This window comes from Lynx rufus, unplaced genomic scaffold, assembly GCF_022079265.1.
Source record: "Lynx rufus isolate CCGP_SWC_20201006 ecotype Redwood Valley unplaced genomic scaffold, mLynRuf1.p SCAF_4, whole genome shotgun sequence".
Taxonomy (NCBI): Eukaryota; Metazoa; Chordata; class Mammalia; order Carnivora; family Felidae; genus Lynx; species Lynx rufus.
The window spans coordinates 140,778,862-140,804,783 of record NW_025814856.1 but is presented as its reverse complement, the minus strand read 5'-3'; the positions used below and the strand labels follow the sequence as shown (position 1 = coordinate 140,804,783).

The 25,922-nt window shown below is 38.1% G+C and overlaps 1 protein-coding gene across 13 annotated transcripts in view; it reads left to right on the top strand.

Moving 5' to 3' along the window:
* The window catches only part of CADPS2 (calcium dependent secretion activator 2), a 545,419-nt gene that overhangs the window by 198,953 nt on the left and 320,544 nt on the right, over positions 1-25,922 (top strand). For all 13 annotated transcript variants that reach the window (XM_047095962.1, XM_047095960.1, XM_047095958.1 and 10 more), the window contains exon 4: positions 24,955-25,035. In XM_047095962.1, coding sequence (XP_046951918.1) covers positions 24,955-25,035 — 81 coding nt within the window. The remainder of the gene's footprint in view (positions 1-24,954; positions 25,036-25,922) is intronic.

Below are 25,922 nucleotides of genomic sequence, written 5' to 3'. Positions count from 1 at the left end.
TCTGTGAAAAATGCTGTTGGTATTTGGATAGGAATTGCATTAAATGTGTAGGTTGCTTTGGGTAGTATAGATAGTTCATGAGCATGGAATGCCCTTCCATTTCTTTGTATCCTCTTCAGTTTCTTTCATAGGTGTTTTAGTTTTCAGGGTACAGGTCTTTGACCTCTTTGGTTAGTTTATTCCTAGGTATCCTGTTGTTAGTACAATTCCAAGGGGACAACGACATTCAGAAGAGTGAAACTGGACCACTTTCTTACATTATGCACAAAAATAAATTCAAAATGGATGAAAGACCTAAATATGAGACAGGAAACCATAAAATCCTAAAGGAGAACATAGGCAGCATCCTCTTTGATCTCAGCTGCAGCAACTTCTTACTAGACCTGTCACCGAAGGCGAGGGAAACAAAGGCAAACATGAATTATTGGGACTTCATCAAGATAAAAAGCTTCTGTACAGCGAAGGAAACAATACACCACTAAAAGGCAGTCTACAGAATGGGTGAAGATACTTGCAAACGACACATCTGATAGAGGGTTAGTGTCCAAAATCTATAAAGAACTTGTTAAACTGAGGACCCAAAAAACAACCCAGTTAAGAAATGGACAGAAGACATGAACAGACACTTTTACAAAGAAGACATCCAGATTGCCTAAAGACAGATGAAAAGATGCTCATCATCACTCATCAGGGAAATAGAAATCAAACCCATGATGGAGTTTAATTTCTCACCCCTGTCAGAATGGCTATAAAATTAACAGCAGAGGAAACATCAGGTGTTGGCAAGAATGTGGAGAAAGGGGGGGGAGGACCATTTTGCATTGTTTGTGGGAATGCAAGGTGGTACAGCCACTCTGGAGAACATATGAGGTTTCTTAAAAAGTTAAAAACAGATCTACCCTACGATCCAGCACTGATAGGTATTTACCCAAAGGACACAAAAATACAGATTCGAAGGGGTACATGCACCTCAATGTTTATAGTAGCATTATCCGCAATAGCTGAGCTAAACTATGGAGAGAGCCCAAATGTCCATTGACTGATGAATGGATAAAGAAGATGTAGACATACGCACGCATGAGCACATGCAATGAAATATTATTCAGCCATCAAAAAGAATGAAATCTTGGGGCACCTGGCTGGCTCAGTTATTTGAGTGTCCAACTTCAGTTTAGGTCATGAACTCAGTTCGTGAGTTCTAGCCCTGCCTTTGGCTCTGCACTGACAGCTCAGAGCCTGGAGCCTGCTTCAGATTCGGTGTCTCCCTCTCTCTGCCCCTCCCCAGCTTGTGTGCGCTCACTTATGTGCTCTCTTTCTCTCTTCCCCTCTCCTCCCCTCTCCCTCCCTCTCCTTACATGCCTCCCTCTCCCTCTCCCTCTCAAAAATTAATAAAATCTTGGCAATTTTCAGTGACGTGGGTGGAGCTAGAATGTATTATGCTAAGCGAAATAGGTCAGAGAAAGACAAATACCATATGATTTCACTTAGGTTGAACTTAAAACAGATGAATGTATGGGAGGGGGAAAGAGAAGAGAGGGAAACCACAAGAGACTCTTTAAGGATAGAGAACAAACTGAGGGTTGATGGAGGGAGGTGGGTGAAGGATGGGCTAGATGGGTGATGGATACTAAGTAGGGCACTTGTGACGAGCACTGGGTGTTACATGTAAGTGAAGAATCACTGGATTCTACTCCTGAAATCAATATTGAACTGTATGTTAGCTAACTAAAATTTCAATAATAAGGAACTATTATAGGGGCGCCTGGGTGGCTCAGTTGGTTGGGCGTCTGACTTCGGCTCAGGTCATGATCTCGCGGTCCATGAGTTCGAGCCCTGCATCGGGCTCTGTGCTGACAGCTCAGAGCCTGGAGCCTGTTTCAGATTCTGTGTCTCCCTCTCTCTGACCTTCCCCCATTTATGCTCCGTCTCTCTCTCTCTCTCTCAAAAATGAATAAACGTTAAAAAAAAAAATAAGGAACTATTATAGATGCAAAAAATATGATCTGGTTTGTTGAAATTCTAGTCTCAATTTGTAAGTGTCACTTCCTTGAATTTGTCCTTTGTCCCCTTCCCCACCCATTTTGCCTTCTCTCATTTGAATTGAATGCTTCATGGGATTCTGTTTTATGGGATTTTCTTTTGATGTACTATTTTTTTAAAACTTGTTTAGGGCTTGGTTAGTGGTTGCTCTAGAGTTTACAACCTACATTTCAAAACAGTCAGAGGTCTACATTCAAATAACATTATAAGGGCCTCAAGTGTAGTACAGTTGTCCCATGATAAAGAATTCCCAATTCCTGCTTACTATCCCTTAGGATGTCTGTCATTTATTTTGCTGACCTTTCTGTCCTTCATTTCCTTGATGTTATTATCACCCAGCACATTGTTACTATTATTGCTTTAAATAGCTAACGTTTGGGTATTGAGAATAAGAAAATCAGAAAAAGTTAAAAAAATTATCCATTTTTACCTTCATTCATTCCTTCTCCTGGCCCTCTTTCTTCACGCAGGTGCAAGTTTCTGACTGGTGTCTTTTTCCTTATCTTTCTTCTCACGTTTCTTGTAAGGGAGGACTATTAGTGATGAGTTCCTTCAGTTTTTGTGTGTGAGAACGTCTTTTTTTTTTTTCTTCATGTTTAAAGGATAATTTCATTGGATATAGGATTATCAGCTAGTTCTTTTTTCTATTTCAACATTCTAAAGGTTTCACTTCACAAGTTTCTTGTTTGCATGCTTTCTGATGAGAAGTCTGAAGCTCTCCTGACTTGAGTGTTTTTTTCTTAGTTTCCTACAGTTTGAATATGATATGCCTAAGTATAGGCTTTATGATATTTCTCTTGCTTGGCATTCTCTGAGCTTTCTGGATCTGTGGGTTGGTGTTTGTCATTAAATTTGGAAAATTCTCGGCCATGATTACTTCAGATTTTCCTTCTGTCCCATTCTCCCCTTCTTCTGGAACTCTAGTTCTGTTTGTCACTCCTCTTTGATATTGTTCTCCACAGTTTTTGGATATTCATTTTGTTTGGTTGGGTGTTTAAAATTTTTGAGTTTTTTTTCTCTTTGCATTTGAGATTTGGAAATTTATGTTGACTTTTCATCAAGTTCAGGGATTCTCTCAAAATCATCAGGTCTACTGATGAGCCCATCAAAGGCACTGTTCATTTCTGCTAATGTTCTTGATTGCTAGCATTTCCTCTTGAGTCTTACTTGAGGGTTCTCATCTCCTTGTTTACATTACCCATCTATTCCTGAATGTTTCTAACTTTCTCCATTAGAGCCCTTAACATATTAACAATAGTTAAACTTTCTTAAAGTGTAACATCTCTGTCACCCCTGAATCCAGTTGGAATGCTTCCTTTGTCTTTCCAGACTGTTTCTTTTTCTTTTTTGGCATGCTTTGTATTTTTTTGTTGAAAGCCAGACCTGTTGTATCAGATAATAAGAACTGAGATATATTTTCCTTTAGTGTGGGGGTTTACAGTAATCTGACTGGAAGTTAGGCTGTGTTTAATGTTCATTGTAACCATAGGTACAAGATTTGACTTTAGGCTTCCCTAAGTATTTCTGTTCAGAAAGAGTCTGTCTTGCATCTCTGTTAGCTGTGGTACTCTGCTGTGACACTGGAGTGATGTTGGGGAGTAGGGACTGTTCTAGTCTGACTGAATCTTGGACTTTTGGTGGGCCTAGGTCTCAGGGCTGTAGCCTTCACAAATGCTTCTGTCCCTTGTCTAAGAGTATCACTTCCCTCCCCAACATGTGCCTATTCCTTTTCTTGCCTGAAGCATCCCCAGTCTGTTTCCTTGAAGCCGTGTCTCCTGTTCCCTCAGGTGTTCCCCCCCCTCCCCACCCTGTAGAAGACATCAGAAGGCTGCAGAGGGTATCCTTCTTTGTCTCCAGTTGGGATAATTTTTTCCTGTTTCCTTTTGGCAAAGTCCATCCCTCTTTGTTAGGTAGAAGAATCTGGGAGGTTTAACAGTGGCTTTTCTTCCCCTCTTCCTGCCAGGTCCACATGGGGATCTTTCTTAGATCCCTACCATGAGAACTTGGTGGGGTTACTGGAACTAAAGGCCAGTAGATTGTGGGAGTCCCCTCTGACTGCAGCCCCAGGATTTTCTCACTCTCTTCACTCAGCTTTTAGTGATGTGTCCAGATTACTAGCCAAGTAAGTAGTCATACGCTTTATGGCCTCCATAGACTTCTGCTTTCTGTGTTGTGCCTCTCTGGTTTTGATTGTGTCTCTAGGTTTTGGGATAGTGCCCTGCAACCATAGTTCTCTGAGAAGTCCAAAAAAAGTCTTTGATTTTCAGTTTATCCAGCTCTTAATTTTATTTTTTAAACTTTTTTTTTTTTCAACGTTTATTTATTTTTGGGACAGAGAGAGAGCATGAACGGGGGAGTGGCAGAGAGAGAGGGAGACACAGAATCGGAAACAGGCTCCAGGCTCTGAGCCATCAGCCCAGAGCCTGACGCGGGGCTCGAACTCACGGACCGCGAGATCGTGACCTGGCTGAAGTCGGACGCTCAACCGACTGCGCCACCCAGGCGCCCCTCCAGCTCTTAATTTTAAGAATGGGAGTGATGACTTCCATTCTCTACACATGTCCGAGGTGAAACTACAATTCCTTTTTTTGGCTCTGGGGTTTGAAATACTTTTGGATTATTTTTTGATTGACTTGAAAACAAATTACAAATAATACTCATACATAAAGGAAGAGCTTTAGTTTGGAGTAACAATCATTTTATGAAATCAACACAGTTATGAAAATAGAGGGTTAAGAAAACAGGTGAGATTTTTTTTTTTCTTTCTCTAGGGCATATGGATCTTCTATGTTCTTCCATTGTCTTTCAACAGAGGTTTAAAAAGAAAAGGTGATAGAAAACACAGATGACAGTCCATCCTTTACTAAGGAAAGGGATAGTCTGAGAAGGGGAATAGTGGAGCAGGGCTCGGGGGAGCGGAGAGAGGACCTGAAGCCAGCTGAGCTCTGGGAACCTGGCTCCAGGTAGAGGTCAGTGAAATGTATTCCACTTTTTCTGGCATCTCAGAAAAGGCTTTAAAACTTACTAACTGTAACTGTTCTGTATTTGTTTACCCTTAGCTGGTCCCTTGTTTTTGCTGGTAGTGGTTCCCTAGGAAATCTCAAAGATGTGTGCTTGCTTCAGGGTCAGAAGCTCAGGATAGAGATCTGTTCTGTTAAGATGCGCATGATAGTGACAGCCAGTCTGTCCCTGGGACTTGAGAAAGAACAGGAATGTGAAGGGAACGGTGCCAGAACTGCAGCCTGATGCCAGCGGGAGCCTACCTGAAAGACACTGTATTTAAATGATAAAGCTAAGGATAATTGAAAGAAAAATTATTACATGTTAACAAAAAATACAAAAGAATAAGAACGATCCATGTATTTCATAGATTAGCTCTTGTGCTATGAAAGCTATCTGTCAGGGGCTCCTGGATGGTTCAGTTAAGCATCCAACGTCAGCTCAGGTCATGATCTCGTGGTTCGTGAGTTTGAGCCCTGCGTTGGGCTCCGTGCCGACAGCTCAGAGCCTGGAGCCTGCTTCGGATTCTGTGTCACCCTCTCTCTCTGCCCCTCCCCCACTTGCTCTCCCTCAAAAATGAATAAATGTTAAAAAATGTCACACTTTGGATTCTTTGGTTTGAGAGTCATGTGTATTGCACATTTACAGAACCAAATATTAAAAAGAGCTCATTCTAAAATGAGCAACATAACAGTATGAGAATCTGAATTTGTTAGCCATGATTTATTTGAATCAGAGTATTAGAGGTGCAGTAAAGTAACAGGTCTGAAAGACAATCTGCTGGTGGAAAGTTTAATTTCAGAATAGTTTTAAGGAAATATAGTGAATTTCAGGTAAATATAGTTATACTTTTAGAGAAAACAGTTATTACAAGTATATATTTTATAATCTCAAGTAAGAATTTTGTCACCTATTTTTTTTATTAAAAAATCTTTTGTTTATTTTTGAGAGACAGTATGAGCAGGGAAGCTCCATCCAGGCTGTGATCTGTCAGCACAGAGCCCAACGTGAGGCTTGAACTCCCCAGTCGCTGTGAGATCGTGTGACCTGAGCTGAAGCCAGACACCCCATTTCATGTATTTTTAACGAAAATGTGGTTATTGAAATGGTACTAGTAATCAGCTTCCTTTGAACAGAAGTAGGCTTATTAAAGTTTATTTTGAAATATGACAGGATAACATATTACGTTCAAATCGATAGTCTGCATTATCATGTTTGGGGGGGTGATGCGGGGGAGGAGAGGTGCTGGCTCTTGTCTCGTGGAGTCGAAGAATGAATCTCACGGACACTAGAGAGTGAGCAAAGTGATAGAGTTTAGCGAGGGCAAGTATAAAGCTCTCAAGAGTGAGAGGGGTTCTGACCGCATAGCCACCAAGAATTTTTGTCCCTTTTTATTGGGACCTTTACAGAAAGTTTGTGAGACTTGATGTGTGGCACTAGCCCAGGCGGGTCCAGAACACGTTTATCTTCTCCTCTCTTCCCCAAACTCTGCTGCCACTACTGCTTCTTCAGCCTCCCACTTGCAGCCGCATTCTGCCTCCCTGAAGTTCCCTGATCTTTCCCTGCCTAATGTTAGCCCTTTCCCTATTCAATGTTAGAAATATATGTAGTGAAAAAGTATGTGCCAAGCACTGTATTGAATGATAGGAACACAGAGACCAGACCTAGTTATAGCTGGATAAAAAAAAAAAAAAAAAAAAGACAAAGCCCTGTTGTAAATGCCGCAGTGATGTGGTGAGTTCCTGGCTCTGTGTTCTTGAGATCGAAAAAAATACAGTATTGGAGGAGTGTCATGAAGATACCAGAATAAATTGCTAAAAAAGAATTATGCAAGGAGGGATGAGTAAGTGTAGAGTATCCAAAAAGGCATGGCATTAAGGGGAACTGCAAGTCTTTGTTGCTGCTGGAGTATAAGGAAGAGAGGGGCTGTGGTTTGAGAGGACATTAGCCGATGTAGGTAGGGGTGTTGCACACTGTGGAGAACAATCCAACCCTAGATGACCAGAGTCGGTGTGGTGGGGTCATAGTACTAAATCAACGCTAGTTCTTTTACTTCTTTATTTGTATTTTAAGAGAATTAGTAAGGGAGTTTTACAGCTATCCAAATCCTATCTTTTCTGCCTAAGGCAACCTTCATTAATCTTGCATAATCCCATTACATTAACTGAAGAAAGTGATTCATCCATATTATCCAAGGGTCAAAGCAAAGTTGAGTGAAATCTTCCTCTCTAAATATTCCTCTGCCCCAGATCTCTTATATTCTGAAGACTGCAAGAACTCTAAGTGATACTACAGAACTGTTGTAAATTTTAAGGGACAAGTGGGAATGATTCACAAATGGTTAGAAAGTAGCATTCAGGTCTATGATACCTTTTCTGTGGGATTTTAGCTTTGGAGTTGAAGCACTTGAGTTTAAGAGTTTTAAGGAAATGGGCAAATCTAGGCAGTTGCGAGGTTCTTTGCTCCTCTCATTGTGAGAGTCTTGCCTTGGAAGACCTGCATTCAGAATGTCAACGGCAAATGGAAGAGCGAGGAGTGTGAATACTCCGAGGAAATTGGTATCTGCCTTGCACCACTACCCTCTTTTCTTCTCCACTAGTGCTGTGTGATTTGATAATACTTCTTGTTTAATATAATTTGTCTGCTTTGGCAAAAATAAAAGCACACCCTACAGAGGCAGTTACATTTGATAACAAAAATCATTTTCAAAATTAGAAAATAAAGCTGTAGAAATGACCATTTGCAGGGTGTATCTTTCAAATCCTCAAAATGCTTGAGGAAAATGTTGAAATAAATGTCATTAAATGGCAGTTATGTTCTAGGATGCCTCAAGAAGCTTAAGACTTAAAAAATGAGTTGATTTTATAGTCTCTGATTTTTCAAATTCTGTAATTATAATTGGAATGGCCATAATATTTATGTACATGTTCACTTTTTAAAATGAAGGTGTCATATAAATTAGGACTCTGATTTCATTTCAATGAATTTGAATATCTGATTAACATTAAATCAGTTTTCTCTCTAAATTAAAAATTTTAATTGTGAATACATTTCTAATATATTAAACCAAATTTTAGGTTTTATCAACAAGTTTTGCTTCATTCAACTGTGCATTATTTTGTTTTTTTACCTTTGGCCCATCTCTGTAAGAGAACTATATAAGAATATGCCTAAATAAGATTTCTCCCAAAAATGTTTTACTTTGCTTTTTCCCAAATCTTACTAGATAACAAATATAGGCTACCTTCAGATATTCCTTGCATTTATTTTAGGGTTTTCTTTACCCAGATCTAGCCTATGCAAATTAAGATATTAACTTTTCCATTTTTTTAAATAAGTACAAATCTTCAGAGATCAGGCATCTTTGTAGTAGTAATAGCTGAGCCAGGGTGGAGGTGTATTTTTGCTAATATATTTCAAGACCTGTTCTCAACTCTTCATAAAAAAGGATCATATGCATATGCTGTTTCAAGTATAATAAGCAATTGTATCTTTTTCATGATTGTTCATGAAAATATTCTATGGAAATTAAAATGAGGTATCTACAAATGTCAGGGAGAATGCAAAAATGACAGAATTTGATTTTTTCAAGTTATCTGCATATGGTCAGGGGACAGATCTATAAAGAAAACGTAATGGTATAGTTAAAAAGTGTGATCCTGAGGCTATGTATACTGCACAACGTGGGCATGTGTGTGACTGTATTTTAATTTGACATGGGTTAATTGGCACAGCTTTCTCTAGTTCTCCATCCTGGCTGCACATTAGAATGATCTAAGGAGCTTTAAAAACCACTCAATGCTTTGGCCCCACCTCAGACTAAGTGAAACAAACCACAGAAATGGGGCCCGCTGTCTGGTTTTAAAAAGCCTTCCACATTACGCTGATGAAGATGCCCAGTACGGTTGGGGACCCCTGGCCTGACTGCCCATCGAGGACTTAATGCCATGGTGAGCTCAAACCATAGAAACAGTTTGAGAACTGTCTGAGAACAGTCTACCATTGTGCTCAGGAAGAGGAGTGTTTGGGCAGTGTGGAAAACCTATTTTCCTTTGTAGCTTTAATGAAGGTTCTAAGAAGGCACAAATTCCTGAATTTTAGAAGATGGGTAGAAATTTGACCGACAGGTAGGTGGAAAATAACATTTACAAAGGCACAAGGAGAGTGAAAAGCCTTGGAATTTGTTAGGAAGGTATGTTGTGTGTATTGCTGGAGTAGAGGACATGAGGCTAAAAAGGACTTGGATATTAAGGGTCTGTAACTGCTAGCTGGAAGACCTTAGAATTTATTATGGGCTGGTAACAGAGCTAGGCTGGAAGAAAAGAAATGACAGGAGCAAGTTGGGATTCTGCAAAGCTTTTGTTCCATGGCCTAAAAAATAGATTGCCAGTGGTCAATATCGTGCCTCACCCAACCTGTGGGCATGACGCAGCATTATTAAAACAGAAGTGGGTAGGGGCTCCTGGGTGGCTCAGTCTGTTGAGTGTCCGACTTCGGCTCGGGTCATGATCTCACAGTTGGTGAGTTCGAACCCCGCGTCAGGCTCTGTGCTGACAGCCTGGAGCCTGCTTCGGACTCTGTCTCTCTCTCTCTCTCTCTCTCTCTCTCTCTCTGTCTGCTCCTCCCCTGCTCACACGCTGTCTCTCTCTCAAAAATAAATAAAGATTAAAAAAAAATTCAAAAAACAAAAGTGGGTCAGGGACCTACGTGTTAATCCTTCAAGTAATCTCCATGCTCTGTCCCTTGCCCTGCTGTGGTCCTGTTTTATCTCTCTGTTGCTTATGAAGTTCCTAGACTACTGGCTTTGACCTAGGAGTCTGTTGTCGCATTCTCTTAGATCCATCCCCTGTATTGTGCTTCACAGTCCTGCTGGGCTCCTCACATACTTGGGAACTTGGCCTTGAGTCAGAACACTGGAACACCTGTTTGCAAGGAAAGGGACAAAGAAGTCTGGGAATGCAGGCAGAAGCTAGGAGTCAGCTTGGGTCTATAACTTAAGACATACCATTTTCTAGAACTTTGATTAAGACTGCCTATTCCTCTTTCTTTTTGTAGGAAAGATCCTATGCTTTTATGGCTATCTTCCCATTTGTTAATGTTTACCTGATTCAATGTTTATGTTAACCATGGTCTGATGAGGCATCTTTGATTAAGGTTTTCTTTCATCATAGTACCTACTCTAGTCCAGCACTGTTCTAGGCTTTCAATATATGCTGTTCCCTCTTCTCAGGGAGCAACATCTTGGGGAGGGAAAAGTGTGGGGGAGAAATCAGAGGAGTTCTGTTTTATACATGCTGAAAACAAAATACTAAATGTCCACATGGAAAAGGCAGGTGGTAGATGGATGTGCAAACCTGAAATGCCAGTGAGTGGTCTGGTTGGAGATACATATTTGGGAATCATTTAGATAAAGTTAATATTTGAAGCCAGAGGCCACTATGAGATCATTTTAGGACAGTCTGGAGCTCAAGAAGTAAAAGGGCCCAGAAAAGAATCCTGTGGACACCAGGATTCAGAGGCTGCACAAAAGGCGAATAGCCAGGGAAGTAGGAGGGAAACCATAGCATGTGGTATCAGGGAAGCCAAGAGAATACCCGTCAGAGAAGGAGAGGGTTTATGCCACAAGCTTCTCAGAGGTCAGGTAAGAGGAAAATGAAGTGACCCTTGTATTTGTCATGGTAGAAGGCACTCTTGACTGTCTTGGAGTGGATTAAGAGAGGAACCAAGAAGGCAAGAAAATGGAATTAACAGTAAATTCTTTAGGGGATTAGGCAGTAACATAAAACATTTATATATTCAAGAAATCCCTTCTATATAGTACATTGAATCGTTTTATTAAGTTTGTTGGCAGCTTACTGTGTGCCAAGCTCATAGCACCAGACTTTCTTCTTGTTTATTATTTTTGGATTTATAGAAACGTGTGGCCCAGAGAATTTAACACCTGTTCCTTTTGGTAGATGGTTAGAGCAACTTTTTGGCTTTTGTAATGCACTTAAAAAAAATTTGAAAGGCTGAGGGAAAGGGATTGATACATACTCACAAAAGAATACCTGCTGATATTTAATGCTTTTTAGCTGATTATCAAGGTCATAATATCCTAAATCCTCTTTGCTTTAGACTATAAAAAATTTCCATTTACCCTAATCACATTAGAGCAGGGCCAACTGATCATTATCTTAGTAAGATTTTGCTTGTGTAATGGGTGGCAGTGATTGATTCTGGCTATTTATTACAAACTTCTAGAAAGGCCTCTGTTATTGTTAAATGTTGAAAATGATGTTCTTTTCTGTTTATGAGTGTTTTCTTGATTCTGATGTGAAGGTCTCCAGATTAACAAGGCTTACATCTCAGTCTGTGAATCCTCATCAGAGGTTTGTGAACTCATTTTGTACATGGTATGATACTAAGAGCAATAGTGTTTGAAAATTAGAAACAGGCTCACTACCCTATTTTTGAGAAATGAGATGCTACTGTTTTTGTTGCATTGAGCTAGATCCACTGAAAAATACTGCAGTGATAAAAACAACACCACCACTCACTGTGTTATGCTTATTTTGAGTATTAGTGCCTTTTTACCCTTTTTACGTAGGTCAGCTCCTCCCTCTCCATTCTGTCTCACTATAGCCCAGGGCAAACTGATGAATCTGAGACTCCTGAGACACAATAGGTTCAAAATGCCATTTGTTCGCATCCCAAACACGATTCTTCTTTTATTTGTGTCAGCCTTCTGACTCATAACCATCGGTCCTTCTATGTCTTCCCAGCCCAGTTACCTGCACTGCTGCTTTCTCCATAATGCCGTATCATCTCTCTTATTTGTTTTTTATTATGAAATTTATTGTCAAATTGGTTTCCATACAACACCCAGTGCTCATCCCAACAGGTGCCCTCCTCAATACCCATCACCCACACACCCCACCCTCCATAAACCCTCAGTTCTCAGTTTTTAGGAGTCTCTTATGTTTTGGCTCCCTCCCTCTCTAACCATATTTTTTTCCCTTCCCCTCCCCCATGGTCTTCTGTTAAGTTTCTCAGGATCCACATAAAAGTGAACACATGGAATCTGTCCTTCTCTGTATGACTTATTTCACTTAGCATAACACTCTCCAGTTCCATCCACATTGCTACAAAAGGCCATATTTTATTCTTTCTCATTGCCAAGTAGTATTCCATTGTGTATATAAAGCACAATTTCTTTATCCATTCGTCAGTGGATGGACATTTAGGCTCTTTCCATAATTTGGCTATTGTAGAGAGTGCTGCCATAAATATTGGGGTACAAGTGCCCCTATGCATCAGTACTCCTGTATCCCTTGGGTAAATTCCTAACAGTGCTACTGCTGGGTCATAGGGTAGGTCTATTTTTAATTTTTTGAGGAACCTCCACACTGTTTTCCAGAGTGGCTGCACCAGTTTGCATTCCCACCAACAGTGCAAGAGGGTTCCTGTTTCTCCACATCCTCGCCAGCATCTATAGTCTCCTGATTTGTTCATTTTGGCCACTCTGACTGGCGTGAGGTGATATCTGAGTGTGGTTTTGATTTGTATTTCCCTGATGAGCGAAGTTGAGCATCTTTTCATGTGCCTGTTGGCCATCTGGATGCCTTCTTTAGAGAAGTGTCTATTCATGTTTGCTGCCCATTTCTTCACTGGATTATTTTTCGGGTGTGGAGTTTGGTGAGCTCTTTATAGATTTTGGATAGTAGCCCTTTGATATGTCATTTGCAAATATCTTTTCCCATTCCGTTGGTTGCCTTTTAGTTTTATTGATTGTTTCCTTTGCAGTGCAGAAGCTTTTTATCTTCATGAGGTCCCAATAGTTCATTTTTGCTTTTAATTCCCTTGGCTTTGGGGATGTGTCAAGTAAGAAATTGCTGTGGCTGAAGTCAGAGAGGTTTTTCCCTGCTTTCTCCTCTAGGGTTTTGATGGTTTCCTATCTCACATTCAGGTCCTTTATCCATTTTGAGTTTGTTTTTGTGAATGGTGTAAGAAAGTCGTCTAGTTTCATCCTTCTGCATGTTGCTGTCCAGTTCTCCCAGCACCATTTGTTAAAGAGTCCTCTCTCTTATTTCCATGGTCATTGCCCTTGCTCCAGACTTCACTTATGAGCACAGCATATGGAGCATGGCAGTAATTTAACTGCTTCCCCCTCCCAACATTAATGTATTTTTGTTGCCGGATTAGTATTATTGGAGCACCATCCCATTCTCATCATAACCCAACTATGAATAGGAAAGAAAAAAAATGGCTCCTCTCTGTCAACAGAATGAAGCTAACACCACCTCAGTGTTCAATCTGGCTCCCATGTGCCTTGCTTATGTTATTTCCTATGTAACAAATTTTTACATACCCTGTGTTCCATGTAAATTGAATTGCTCCCTGTATTTTCTTATATTTTAATTTTGTCTCTTAATATTCTCTTCACTTCAAATTCCATATTCTTCAAGACGCAAGAGAAGGTCCATTTGCATGAAGATTTCCCTGCTCCTGTCCCCATTTTTCTTAAATACTGGGAGAGGACCCCCAAAAAATGAGAAATTTACAATTCCTTATCATTACCCAAAAGCCTACCATATTCTACTTTGCATTATATTTATATATGCCTCTTCTACTTCATTGAACATGGGATATTGAATCTTTGTATCATTAATTTGACAATATTTAATGTGCTTCCTATTGTGGGTACTCCTGGATAGAGCGAATGACAGAAAGAATGGAAATTGAGTGTGAGGTAGTTAAGTTGAACCCTGCACTCAAACTGCCCTGCCCCTTATTAACTATGTGATCTTAACCCTGGATAATTGCTTAAAGCAGTCTGTGCTTCAGATTTTTCATAACTAAAATGGGATAAAGTTATCACCTATCCCATAGGGTTGCTTTGAGGCTTAAATGCCATCATGTTTATAAAAACATAGAAGAGTTTCTTATATGTCGTAAGTGCTGTATAAATTTAGTTCTTATTAATCTTGATGAAGCTGGAGTTCTAATGTACTGGGACAAAGTTTTCTAATATCCTTGATTAGTGTCTGTTACTTAATATTAAACTCTCTCAATTTCAGCATTATTTAATTATTAATGTGAATGTACACTCAACTATTGAAGTGAATATAGTTAGTAGTTGCTTGAAAGTATTAGCATGTTACTTTTGTCTGGAAGATAAAATGTTAATATAAATGAAATACTGAAGATTCTATGATATTTCAAAGTTTGCCACCTACCTTTTTAGAGAATATGCATGCATTGTCTTCAGGCTATTGAAGTCTCATGGTTTTTAGATTTGAGGTTAAATTCTTATGTTCTTGCTTTTGAACATTTTGATCCATTATTTAATACAGTTCAGTTCACATAGGGTAATCTTATATGTAATTAACTCATTCATCTTTCCCCTACATCTTTAGCATTCAAATGAAAGTATGGTTTGGGAAATGATCTTTCTTAGTTTTATTGAAAAATAATTGACCTATATCTTTGTATAAGTTTAAAATGTACAGAATGATGGTTTGGTTCATGTATATTGTGAAATGATTACCACACAGGTTTAACCAAGTTCTGTCTTCTCCTATAGATACAATAAAAAGAAAACAGAACTTTTTTTTCCCTCGTGATGATAACTCTTAGCTTTTCCTATATATCCTGCAGCAGTCCTAGCTATATTCCTCATGCTGTACAGTATATCCTTAGTGCTTATTTATGTTATAACTGGAAGTTTGGGCTTTTTGACCACCTTCCTCCAGTTTCCTTCCCTCCCAACCCCCTCTGCCTTTGGTGACCACAATTCTGATCTCTGAGTTTTGTTTTTTCAATTAGAAAAAAAAATTTTTTTAGATTGCACACAAGCAATCCTACAGTATTTACTTTTCTATGACTTACTCTACTTAGCATAATGCCTTCAGGTTCGATACATGTTATTGCAAATGGTAGGATTTCTTCTCCTTTATGGGTGAATAATATTCCATTGTATATATACACTACAACTTCTTGATCCATTCATCCATCGATGAGCATTTAGGTTGTTTCCATGTCTTGGCTATTGTAAATAATGCTGCTACGAACATGGTGCAGATATCTTTTCAAGCTTGTGTTTTCATTTCCTTTGGATGTATTCCCAGAAGTGGAATTGCTGGACCATATGGTTGTTGTATTTTTAATTTTGTGAGAATCCTCCATACTGTTTTCCATAGTGACAGCACCAAATTATAGTCCCACCAACAGTGCACACAGGTTCCCTCTTCTCCACATCCACGCCAGCATTTGTTATCTCTTGTCATTTTGATGATGGCTATTCTAACAGGCATAAGGTGACATTTTTGTGGTTTTCATTTGCATTTCCCTAGTGACTTATCAAGTTAGGCATATTTTCATGTACCTGTTGGTCTTTCATATATCTTCTTTGGAGAAATATCTATTCAGGTCCTTTGCTCATTTTTTAAATTGTGGTGTTTTGTTTTTGTTTTGATTTGTATGAATTCTTTATGTGTTTTGGATACTAACTTCTTTTAAGATGTATGGTTTGAAAATATTTTTTCATTCCATGGGTTTTCTTTTCACTGTTGGTTTCTTTTGCTGAGCACTTTTTAGCGTCCTATAGTTAATACTTGTTTATATTTGATTTTGTTGCATTTGCTTTCAGTATTGTATATAAAAGCAAATAAATCATTACCAAGTCCCCAGTCAAGGAGCTTTATTCCTTTGTTCTAGGATTTTCACGGTTTCAGGTTTTACATTTAAGCCTTTAATGCATTTGAGTTAAATATTGTGAGGGGTGGAAGATATGGGTCCAGTTTCATTCTCTTACATATGAATATCTAATTATCCCAGCATGATTTATTAAAGAGATTGTCTTTTCTCCATTGAGCATTCTTGGCTCCTTTGTCAAATATTAGTTGATTATACATTGTTGGGTTTATTTCTGGGCTCTGGACCTGTTCTATTCATCTTTGTATGTTCTCATGTCCATGCCGTACTGTTTTTGACGACTGTAACTTTATAGTATAGGTTGAAATTAGGAAGTGTGATGCCTCCTGCTTTTGTTCTTTCTCAGGATTTCTTTGGCTTTTCAGGATTTTTTGTGGTTCCATGTAAATTTTAGGCATATTTTTTCTACTTCTATAAAAAAGAAATGCCATTGGAATCTTTATAGGGTCTTCCAGGCTATGAACATGGGAAACCTTTCCATTTATATGTGTTTTCTTTGATCTCCTCAATTTTATTTACCGATGTCTTGTAGTTTTCAGAGTAGAGATCTTTGACCTCCTTAGTAAAATTTATGCTTAAGTATTTTGTTTTTGATGCTATTGTAAATGGCATTTTAAAATTTCTTTTTGAGAAAATTCATTGTTACTGTATAGAAACACTACTGGTTGTTCTATGTTAATTTTGTATCCTATTACTACTAAAGTCATTGATTAGATCTAATAGGTTTTTGGTTGAGTCTTTAGGATTTTCTGTACATCAAACCTTATTCTCTACAAGTAAAGACCATTTTACTTCTTTGCAGTTCTGATACCTTTTATTTCTTTTTTGTTGCCAGGTTGTTCTAGCTAGGTCTTCTAGTATTATCTTCAATAGTAGTACTGAGGGTAGTGCCCCTGTGTTACTCCTCATCTTAGAGGAAAAGCTTTTAATATTTCACCATTGAGTATGTTGTTAGCTATGGGCTTATTATGTTGAAATAAGTATGTTCTTTCTTCCTTCTGGGAAATGCATTTTTAAGACTCTTAGAACTGTTCTACAAGGACCCATGGCAGAACTGCTATTTCTGAGTCAGGTTTTTTATACATAATCTATACGATAGATACAAGGGAATTCTTTCAATGCTTTGCCTCTAGCACATGTGATGTTACCTGAATCATACATAACATCATATATGCAAATGTCTCTTTTGAGAGTATGGGAATAACTTCATTTTCTCATTATATTCTTTTTGTTGTATGACATTACAAAGAGAGTTTACCATGTTGTTGGCTGATTCCCAGTGACCAAGAAAAAGGGAGGAAAGAGGTTTTGGTTTTTTCAGGGGGATTGACTCACAGAAGATGGGTCAGCTTGGAGGGAATGTCTTGGACATTCTTTGTATTTGAATTAAAATTTACACTAGTTCTTTGAATTCCCCTATCCAAGATGGAGTTGTTTTACCCCTCTGGGTAGGCTGGGCTGACAAGAGGCATACATTGCAGGCTGAGGTAGTGGTCATAAATATCTGAAGTTCAACAATAATAGGAAACTATGAAAGATATGTCATGAGATAGTGCCTGCTTTATTATTAAATGATTGGTAAGGTAATCTCAGATTTTAAGATTGATCAGGACAGTGAAGGTAGGTAAGAGAAATGTCGCTGGCAGAAGAAAGAAACACAAGCAAAATGCATGTCTGGGAAAATGTAACATGTTCAGTAAACACTAAACAAACTGACTTGTATAGATAATGGAATTATCCAAGAGCTTAAAAATATAGATTGGTACAAAATTTGGGAGGACCTTAATACTAAGCTGAGGTGTTTGGGTATCATTCTCTCTATTCATATTGATTTATTTAGTCCTTTCTCTCCTTTCCTCATCTCTCTTCCTCCCTCTGAGATTGTAGCGTGATCAAGGGTAGTGGGAATTCTATGTAGAAATAGGAAGCTATGTTGAAGAGTGGATGATAAAGAACAGATTGTTTTTTTGAAATTTTACTTATTTTTTTAATTTACATCCGAGTTAGCATATAATGCAGTAATGATTTTAGGAGTAAGTTCCATTGATTCATCCCATATGTATAACACCCAGTGTTCATCCCAACAAGTGTCTTCCTTAATGCCCCTTACCCATTTAGCCCATCTCCCCATCCACAACCCCTCCAGCAACCCTCAGTTCTCTGTATTTAAGAGTCTCTTATGTTTTGTCTCCTTCCTTGTTTTTATATTAGTTTTGCTTCCATTCCCTTATGTTCATCTGTTTTGTATCTTAAAATCCACATAATGAGTGAAGTCATATGATATCTGTCTTTCTCTGACTAATTTTGTTTAGCATAATACACTCTAGTTCCATCCATTTGTTGGAAATGGCAAGATTTCATTCTTTTTGATTGGCGAGTAATTCTGCATTGTATACATATGCGACATGTTCTTTATTCATCTGTTGATGAACTTTTGGGCTCTTTCCATACTTTGGCTATTGTTGATAGCACTGCTGTAAACATTGGGGTGCATGTGCCCCTTCGAAACAGCACAAGAACAGGTTCAGTTTTAGTTTGAGGACTTTGTGGGTGCCTAAAAGGAAAGGCCTTGCCTTCAGCTGGAGAGCTGAAACTCAGGGGAAAGGCCAGTGGTATGTACTGACTAATGATACTGTTTTGAGAAGTAACTGGAGATACTCTGATATCTAGAATAGCCAAGAACCTGTGTGTGTGTGTGTGTGTGTGTGTGTGTGTGTGTGTGTAGGCATGAGGAGGTGGGGAGGCAGCACAGAAAACAGAAGTAGTAGGTAGAGTTAGGTGCTATCTTTATGATAAATCTGTGGTTCAAGTAATAATAAAAATTAACACAATTTATAGATGAAGTAAATTAACACCTAAAGCTTTTTGATGAGTGGTTTTAGGTCCTGTTGCAAAATCCATGTATATTTGATAGTGTCAAATAAACACTGGGCTACTAGAAAATTACGTGATAAAGTGTTGAAGTGTTCTTTTGGAATCCGTGTTAGGTTTGTACTGCTTACTTCTCATGATGTATTATCTATAAATCACTGGATTTATAGATAATATAAATACAGTGGACCAGCGTATGGATTAATCTTAGGGAAAACACGAAGTTTATATAACAAATCCTAGTCTCCTTGCATTTTTCATACTAAAGGATAAAGATGAATATTGCAAGAAAATAACAATATAATTTGAAAAGAGGTATGCCATAATTGGAGTACGGAGTTGGAGAGAATACTAATTTCTTCAGTGGGAGAAAGGACATAATTGAGTAAGGTTGGCACACACAAAGGCATCATTATGGGAAAACAGCTATTCCCCTTTTTAGTGATTGACAGTGTTAATACAGTTATCCTGGTTCTAGAAAATAGATTGATAGGAGAGGGTAATGATGCTAAACAGCGCTGTGAAAAGTGCTTTTTATAAATGATCTTTTTTTTAAAGATGAACAAATTTAATGAACTCAAATATTTGATATTTATAGTTTTTAAAGCATTGAAAGAATGTTCCCAGTTGTAAAATGAAGGTGTTAGATGGAACTTGGTAACGTTATTTTATTGCTGTTTATTACAGTTTGTGAAAATTTTAGACTTGGACACCACATAGGCTTTGGGTCCTCCTGAGGCCTTTCTGCAAAGGGAGATGTGCTGATCCCTGAGATCTCTTTTCAGAACTGTTTCCAAGGACATGAGGGGAATGTGGCAAAGACAGCCTAGGGTTAGAGATTTGTAAGTCAAGACCAAAATAGACTGCTGCATCAGGTCAGCATTTTCTCCTCCACCTTTTACTATTTCCATCTTCACGAATCCATCCTGTTACTAATCAACCAGGAAACACGTCTCTCTCATTACTGAATTCTTACGGCACCTGATCAGTAACTTTCTTGTGGCAATTATATTCTGTTCTGTGTACTATTTTTACTGTTTTCGACATAAAGTGTGAACTTCTGGAAGGCCCTTACTTTTGTAGGTACTGATGAGCTTTCATAGTGGTTGCTATATGGTAGGTGTAGGAAAGGGTAAATAGAGTTGGTAAAGTAACTGTGGACCATTGCCAACACTATTGAGAGTCTGTGTCTTAGCATCCCTTTACAAAGATTTAACAAATCTCTGTAAGAGTAAGGTTGATGATGTGTAGGTCTGAGGTGACCATTTCCCATGGTTTATTTTTTTAAAACCCATATAGCCTCTTCTAGGATATAGAAGCTTCTAGAAAGATGATGTCCTTACAGCATTGTTCTTTACTTTGTTTGAGTTAGGGAGTTGCCACCCCTTTGAGTAAGGTATGAAAGTCAAGCCATTCCCCGAGGGGAAAAAAATATATAACTCTACAAAATTTTGCTCACAACTTGAGTAATTCAGACCCCCCAAAAGGTCCAGGTTAAGAATTCCCTAGCCTAGAGAATTTTAATTAAGGAAATTATAATCCCTGTGTAAAAACAAGAGGAAAATAAAAATTCACTTTCTGTATTAAATATTTGTTAAGCTAGTGAAATATTTTCATCGTTGGAGTGGTCACTGATTTTTGAATATGGTAATTGATTTTGAAATGGTATCGAAATTGATAATTTTCAATTAATCATGGAAAATGCTTTGTATAGTGGATAGTAGAGGCATTGCAGGGAATAAGGCTACATTTGGGCACCTGTTATGGTCAGGGTTGATTGACCCTTTTTAAAAGACCTGAAAAATCTGTGCCAGAGGATTCTGAATGTGGAAACAGTAATTTCTGTGTAATGAATAGGAGGGAAATAAAAGTACATTTCCTGTACTAAATATTTGCCATTCCAGAAACATCTCTTGATAATTGAAATTGATAATTTTCAATTAATAATTGAAAATGCTCTGTGTAGTGGATACTAGGGGCATTACAGAGAATAAAGATACATTTGGGCATCTGTTATGGTCAGGGTTGAATACCTCCCTTTAAAAGACTGGGAAAATATTCTGTGCCAGGAAAGGACACCTGTGAGTTAAGTCATCTATTGTCAAAAAGTGTTGAAATCAAGAATTTAAAAGAAAATGAAGTTTAAAAATGAAGTTGCCCTTGTGGAATGAAACTTATGTCTAGTCCCTACCATGAATTCCAGAGTCTGCATATCCCCATTTTATCTCATACCCCAAATCAGGCATTAGAGACAGATGTGTTTCCCAGCATTTAATTTTTTTCTTTTATTATTTTAACATTTCTTTGTTTTGAGAGAGAGCAAGAATCCCAAGCAAGCTCTGTGCTTTCAGGACACAGCCCAATGTGGGGCTCAATCTCAAGAACCGTGAGTTCATGACCTGAGCCATAATCAAGAGTTGGATGCTCAACCGACTGAGCCACCCAGGTACTCTGGTGTGACCAAGCATTTTATTTTATGCTAATTTTTCTTAATGTTTATTTTTGAGAGAGTGCATGCACATGCACACAGCGGGGAAGGGGCAAAGAGAGAGAGAGACATGGAATCTGAAGCAGGCTCCAGACTGTGAGCTGTCAGCAAAGAGCCTAGCACAGGGCTCGAACCCATGAACCGTGAGATCATGACCTGAGCTGAAGTTGGACGCTTAACCTACTGAGCCACCCAGGTACCCCTGTTACCCAGCATTTTAAAATCTGATGTCCCACATCTGTAAACCACCTAACCAGACTTCTCCTTTTTTTCTATTTTTATTTTTTGAGAAGGGGGTGGAGGGAGTGGTATAAAAACCCATGTTCTCTTGAGGGTTCAGAAAAAGGAAAAGAATTATGTTCACCATAACCATAGGTACAAGTGTTCTGATGAGAGGAGATGTACTTGAAGTGGCTAAGGAAACACTCCACTCCCCAGAAAAGTGGTCCTGGCCAAGAACTCTTGAGTACCTCAATTCTGGTCTGCCTCAACAATGTGATCTAGGTTTCACCCTGCATGGCTCAAGGTTGGATTGGATGTGGGCCGTGAGACAAAGGGGAAGGTTAAAGATGACACGTAGGGTTTGGGCTTGAGCATTTGTATGACATGGCATTATTCATCAAAGGAGTGATTGGGACAGGCTACTAGAAATCAAGATTGCATTTTGGGCTTACTAGTGCAATGAGCCTTCTCTTCACGCAACAGAAATGGTAAATAGGCAGCTGGAAATGTAAGTCTGAAACTCTAATGAAGGATTGGAGCTAGAAATACATGGTTGGGAGTTGTCAATGAGTAGATGCTATGTAGGGCCATATGCTTTGAGGAAAGAACTCAGGTGGTGAACTTGAAGATTAAGAGGTCTGAGACCCCCCATCTACTGTTGACAAATGTTAACCTCATAAGAGGCCATGTCCAATTTCATAATGGAAAGTAAAAGAAAACCCATTTGCCTTTTTAGAATTTATTTTTAGACATTGTGAAAAGAGGTGCATTATTATTAAAACCAACTGCAGGTTCCCTGGAGGGAAATGGGTCTGGTTATAAAAGGGCAACTTATGATGTTAAAACTCTTCAGTGTTTTGACTGGCAGTGGTGAACCTGTGAATCTAGATAAATAATTGGTTAAGACAAATGAATAAGCATAAAACTGAGAAACTCTGGATAAGATGGATGATTATATCAAAGTCAATACCCTGGTTGTGCTAGAATAGTTTTGTATGATGGTGCCATTGGGGGAAACTGGGCAGTGGGTGTATCTATTTCTTATAACTACACGTGAAACTAATTTCAATTAAGTCAACTTTTAAGAAAATATTTATAAAAATTATATAGGCTTTCAATGAATTTGAAAACAAAGGCAATACTCAGAAGAAAACAAAACGCATGGGACATTAACATTCTTACATGTAAAAATAAAAAACTAACCAACTGATCTACTTCCTTCAATTGTATTTAGTATTACATGACACAAAGATAAGAATTTATTGGTTGTTTTTATTAGCTTTTCCTCTCTTTTGTTAATGTGTTTGGAATTATGCTGTTCTATTTTCACCAAATGACACCAGTAGTCACAAAAATTAGTGTTCGGTCTCTGAAAATTTATTAAGGAAGAGAAAGCTATTCAAAGGTCGTTTGGTACAGCAGCGCTCTGCTTTTGTCTGCCTACGTTGTTTCAGAAAAAGCACTTAAGGTATTAATATTTTTTAGAAGTAGCAGAAAACTGGCTCTTGCAGTGATCATTCTTGCAAAACCCAGAAGTAAGTCAAATAATCCCACTTAAAATTAGGGGCTGTTAATAAGAAGATAAGAATATTTGAAGATGTTAAATAGTGTTTTGTGATTGAGTTTGAAGGAGAACTATGACCTTTTATTTTAAGATGTTAAATACTGTGTCTTAGTGGAACTAGAACTCTTTACATGCAGGTAATCATTTCATTTCAGTTTTCTGTGGAAACATACTAATTAGCATTTAAGCAAAAATCGGAACATTTTCCGTGTTAAGTTTAATGTATTTGAAGTATTATAGTTACAAGTTCTTACACATAATTTTTGCTTTTAGGACCTTGATTTCCATTACCTAGAACAGACATACCACGTATTCCTTAACAGTTTTGTTAGTTTTTAATGTAGATTATTTTGACTTTGGACACAGTGAAGAGAAACTGTTTGACTTTGCCTCCTATTAACTGTATTTGTTTTGAGATGACATGGAAAATTGTCTACCAACAATTTAGTTTAAGAAAATCTTGGCTATTTTTAAACTTGTCTTTTAAAAGAATTTGATTTTTTAAATGAACTTGGAAACATATTTTTTGGAAAGTAACCCCAGATCTCTCTTTCTAATGAATAAATAATAGACTTCCTATGTCCCTCTAACCTGTTGTTAGTGCTGGAAACAGAGTGATCTTTCCAAAATCCTGTTTAAAACCTCTCAGTGAATTCTCATTGCTGTAGGAACCAACTCCAGACTCCCTAATGTGGCTGTGAATAGTAGTTTATGAAGTAGCTGGTCTCTCTCCAGCCCCATTTTCCATGTATCTTCCCCTGCCTGCCCCCCCCCATCCCATTACCAAGATTATTAATCTCACCTCCAAACTTTTGATGCCCTCTTAGTGAAACATCTTCCCCTTTTCTTGACTCTTTATATTTGCCACGACACCACCATCCTGTTGACCTGCGTTGCCCCCACTCCTCTTTTTCAGGCATTATTTTTTTCTTTTTTAAGGCCGTGTTAAAGCATGTAATCTGGTCCATTTGTAGTTCTTCAGCAAATGGAATACATCTCTATTTTCCTAGGCATTTAATGTGGTACTCAATACTAATGCAGTCTTTAGGTGGGCCTTTACTATAATACAGTTGTATTGTGTGGTCCTGTTTTCTTAATGAGGGAAGTAGGAAAGGGGAAGGAATTAAAGTTGAGAGAAGCATCTGTAGCCCACCCAGTGCATCCCCCACTGCGCATGGCTCATAGGACCTCCGCAGTTTAGCTGTTTTTATAATGAACTAATAAAAGAAATTGATTATGAATAATTCAGGAGAAGGGAATCATGAGGAAAAGTTAAAAGAAAATCTATAAGAAAAGGATTATTTCACTGGATAAGTGAAAGTAATTTTCTGTGTAAATATCTTTAAAAAACAATGACCATGTGCTTTTCTTGCTTTCAATCAAATTTAGTACAAGAGAATGGGATTCTAATGTGGTGCCAGTCTGTGAAGAGTAGAAGGGTTTCCTGGCAGTATAAGTCTGTTGAAAACTAGAATGAGGAGAATATGAAAACTTAAAGGGTAGGAAGTTCTATCAGTCAATCAAATGCTACTTTTATAGTTTAGCACTAATGCACAAACTTGTTATAAAACTGACGAAGAAGTAAAACATTACTCAATATCTCACCATCCAGAAATACACTGTGGAAATTTGAAAGAACAAGACAAGAGACTCGTCTATCTGGAACTACTTAGGAACTGACCTTCAAGAAGATAGAAGGATGGACTGAATAAGCCTAACAACGATTTAACCAATTTAACATAACTTCAAGGAAACAGCTTACTGGACACGTTGGGCAAAGAATGATTATGATTAGATTTTTGGTAAACTGAGCTATGATTCTTAGCAATTGAATAACTTTTATAGCAACTGAATAACTTTTTTAGCAATCGGATAATTTTTTTGTGAACAAAACTAAAATGAAAGGTGCCCAAGAAATTTAATTGGACTGCTGACCTAATTAAACATTGTTCTGTGTTCTCAATAGGTAGCTGAGAGAATTTATTAAAAACAAAAATCGAGTCTTTAAATCTTCACTTTAAACTGTAGGTCACTGCCGTTGAGTAATCACATATGTGTAATTTCTGTCTTAAAGCTGGACAATGCAGATGAGCAAGCTGCTCAGATCAGAAGGGAACTTGATGGTCGTTTGCAGCTGGCAGAGAAGATGGCAAAGGTAAATGGTTAACTCTGACACACTGTGCCACACTTCTTTGTATGTAGATTTCTGTGAGCTGAAAAAGTTTTGTATAGATAAATGCAGCATAATTTTTATCATTTTCTTCTCTGTGTGCATGTTTCTTAAGCCCAAATATCTGAATGCATATTGTCTGAATGGAGCATATTATCTATTTTACAGATCCTTCCTTATACATAGGACATATTTAAGTTCAGTAACTTTTGTAGATTAAAGCCATGCCTGATTTTCTCAAACTGACAGATTTAAAAGAATTTTAATATTGCACTAAACATAATATAATCAGGGAGTAAAATATTGTCCCTGTGAAATATGTGAAATCACATATTCTAAAGTATTCACGGTGATTGGCACATAGGGGAGTCAACTAATATTTGAATGGGTGAAAGATACAGCTTGAAGTTTCTTGTAAAAAGTCTCTGTGTATTTAATGTTTTATTTTGTGCAATCACTGTGTTTCTCTGTAATAGGAATAAATTTCTTTAAAAAAAATTTTTTTTTTGATGTTTGTTTATTTTTGAGAGAGACAGAGACAGAATGCGAGTGGGTTAGGGACAGAGAGAGAGGGAGACACAGAAACCGAAACAGGCTCCAGGCTCTAAGCTGTCAGCACAGAGCCTGACGCAGGGCTCGAACTCGTGAGCCACAAGATCATGACCTGAGCCGAAGTCGGCTGCTCAACTGCCTGAGCCACCCAGGCACCCCTGTAATGGAAATAAATTTCAAACAAAAACCTTGAATTTCTTCTTAAGACTTTAAAGATCATGGAACTTCATTATCTGCCTCATTCTTTAGTATAATTGATGCATTAATTTATTAGTGGTAAGGGAAAATTTAGTCTTTACCAATAGACTTGAGGCTATAGT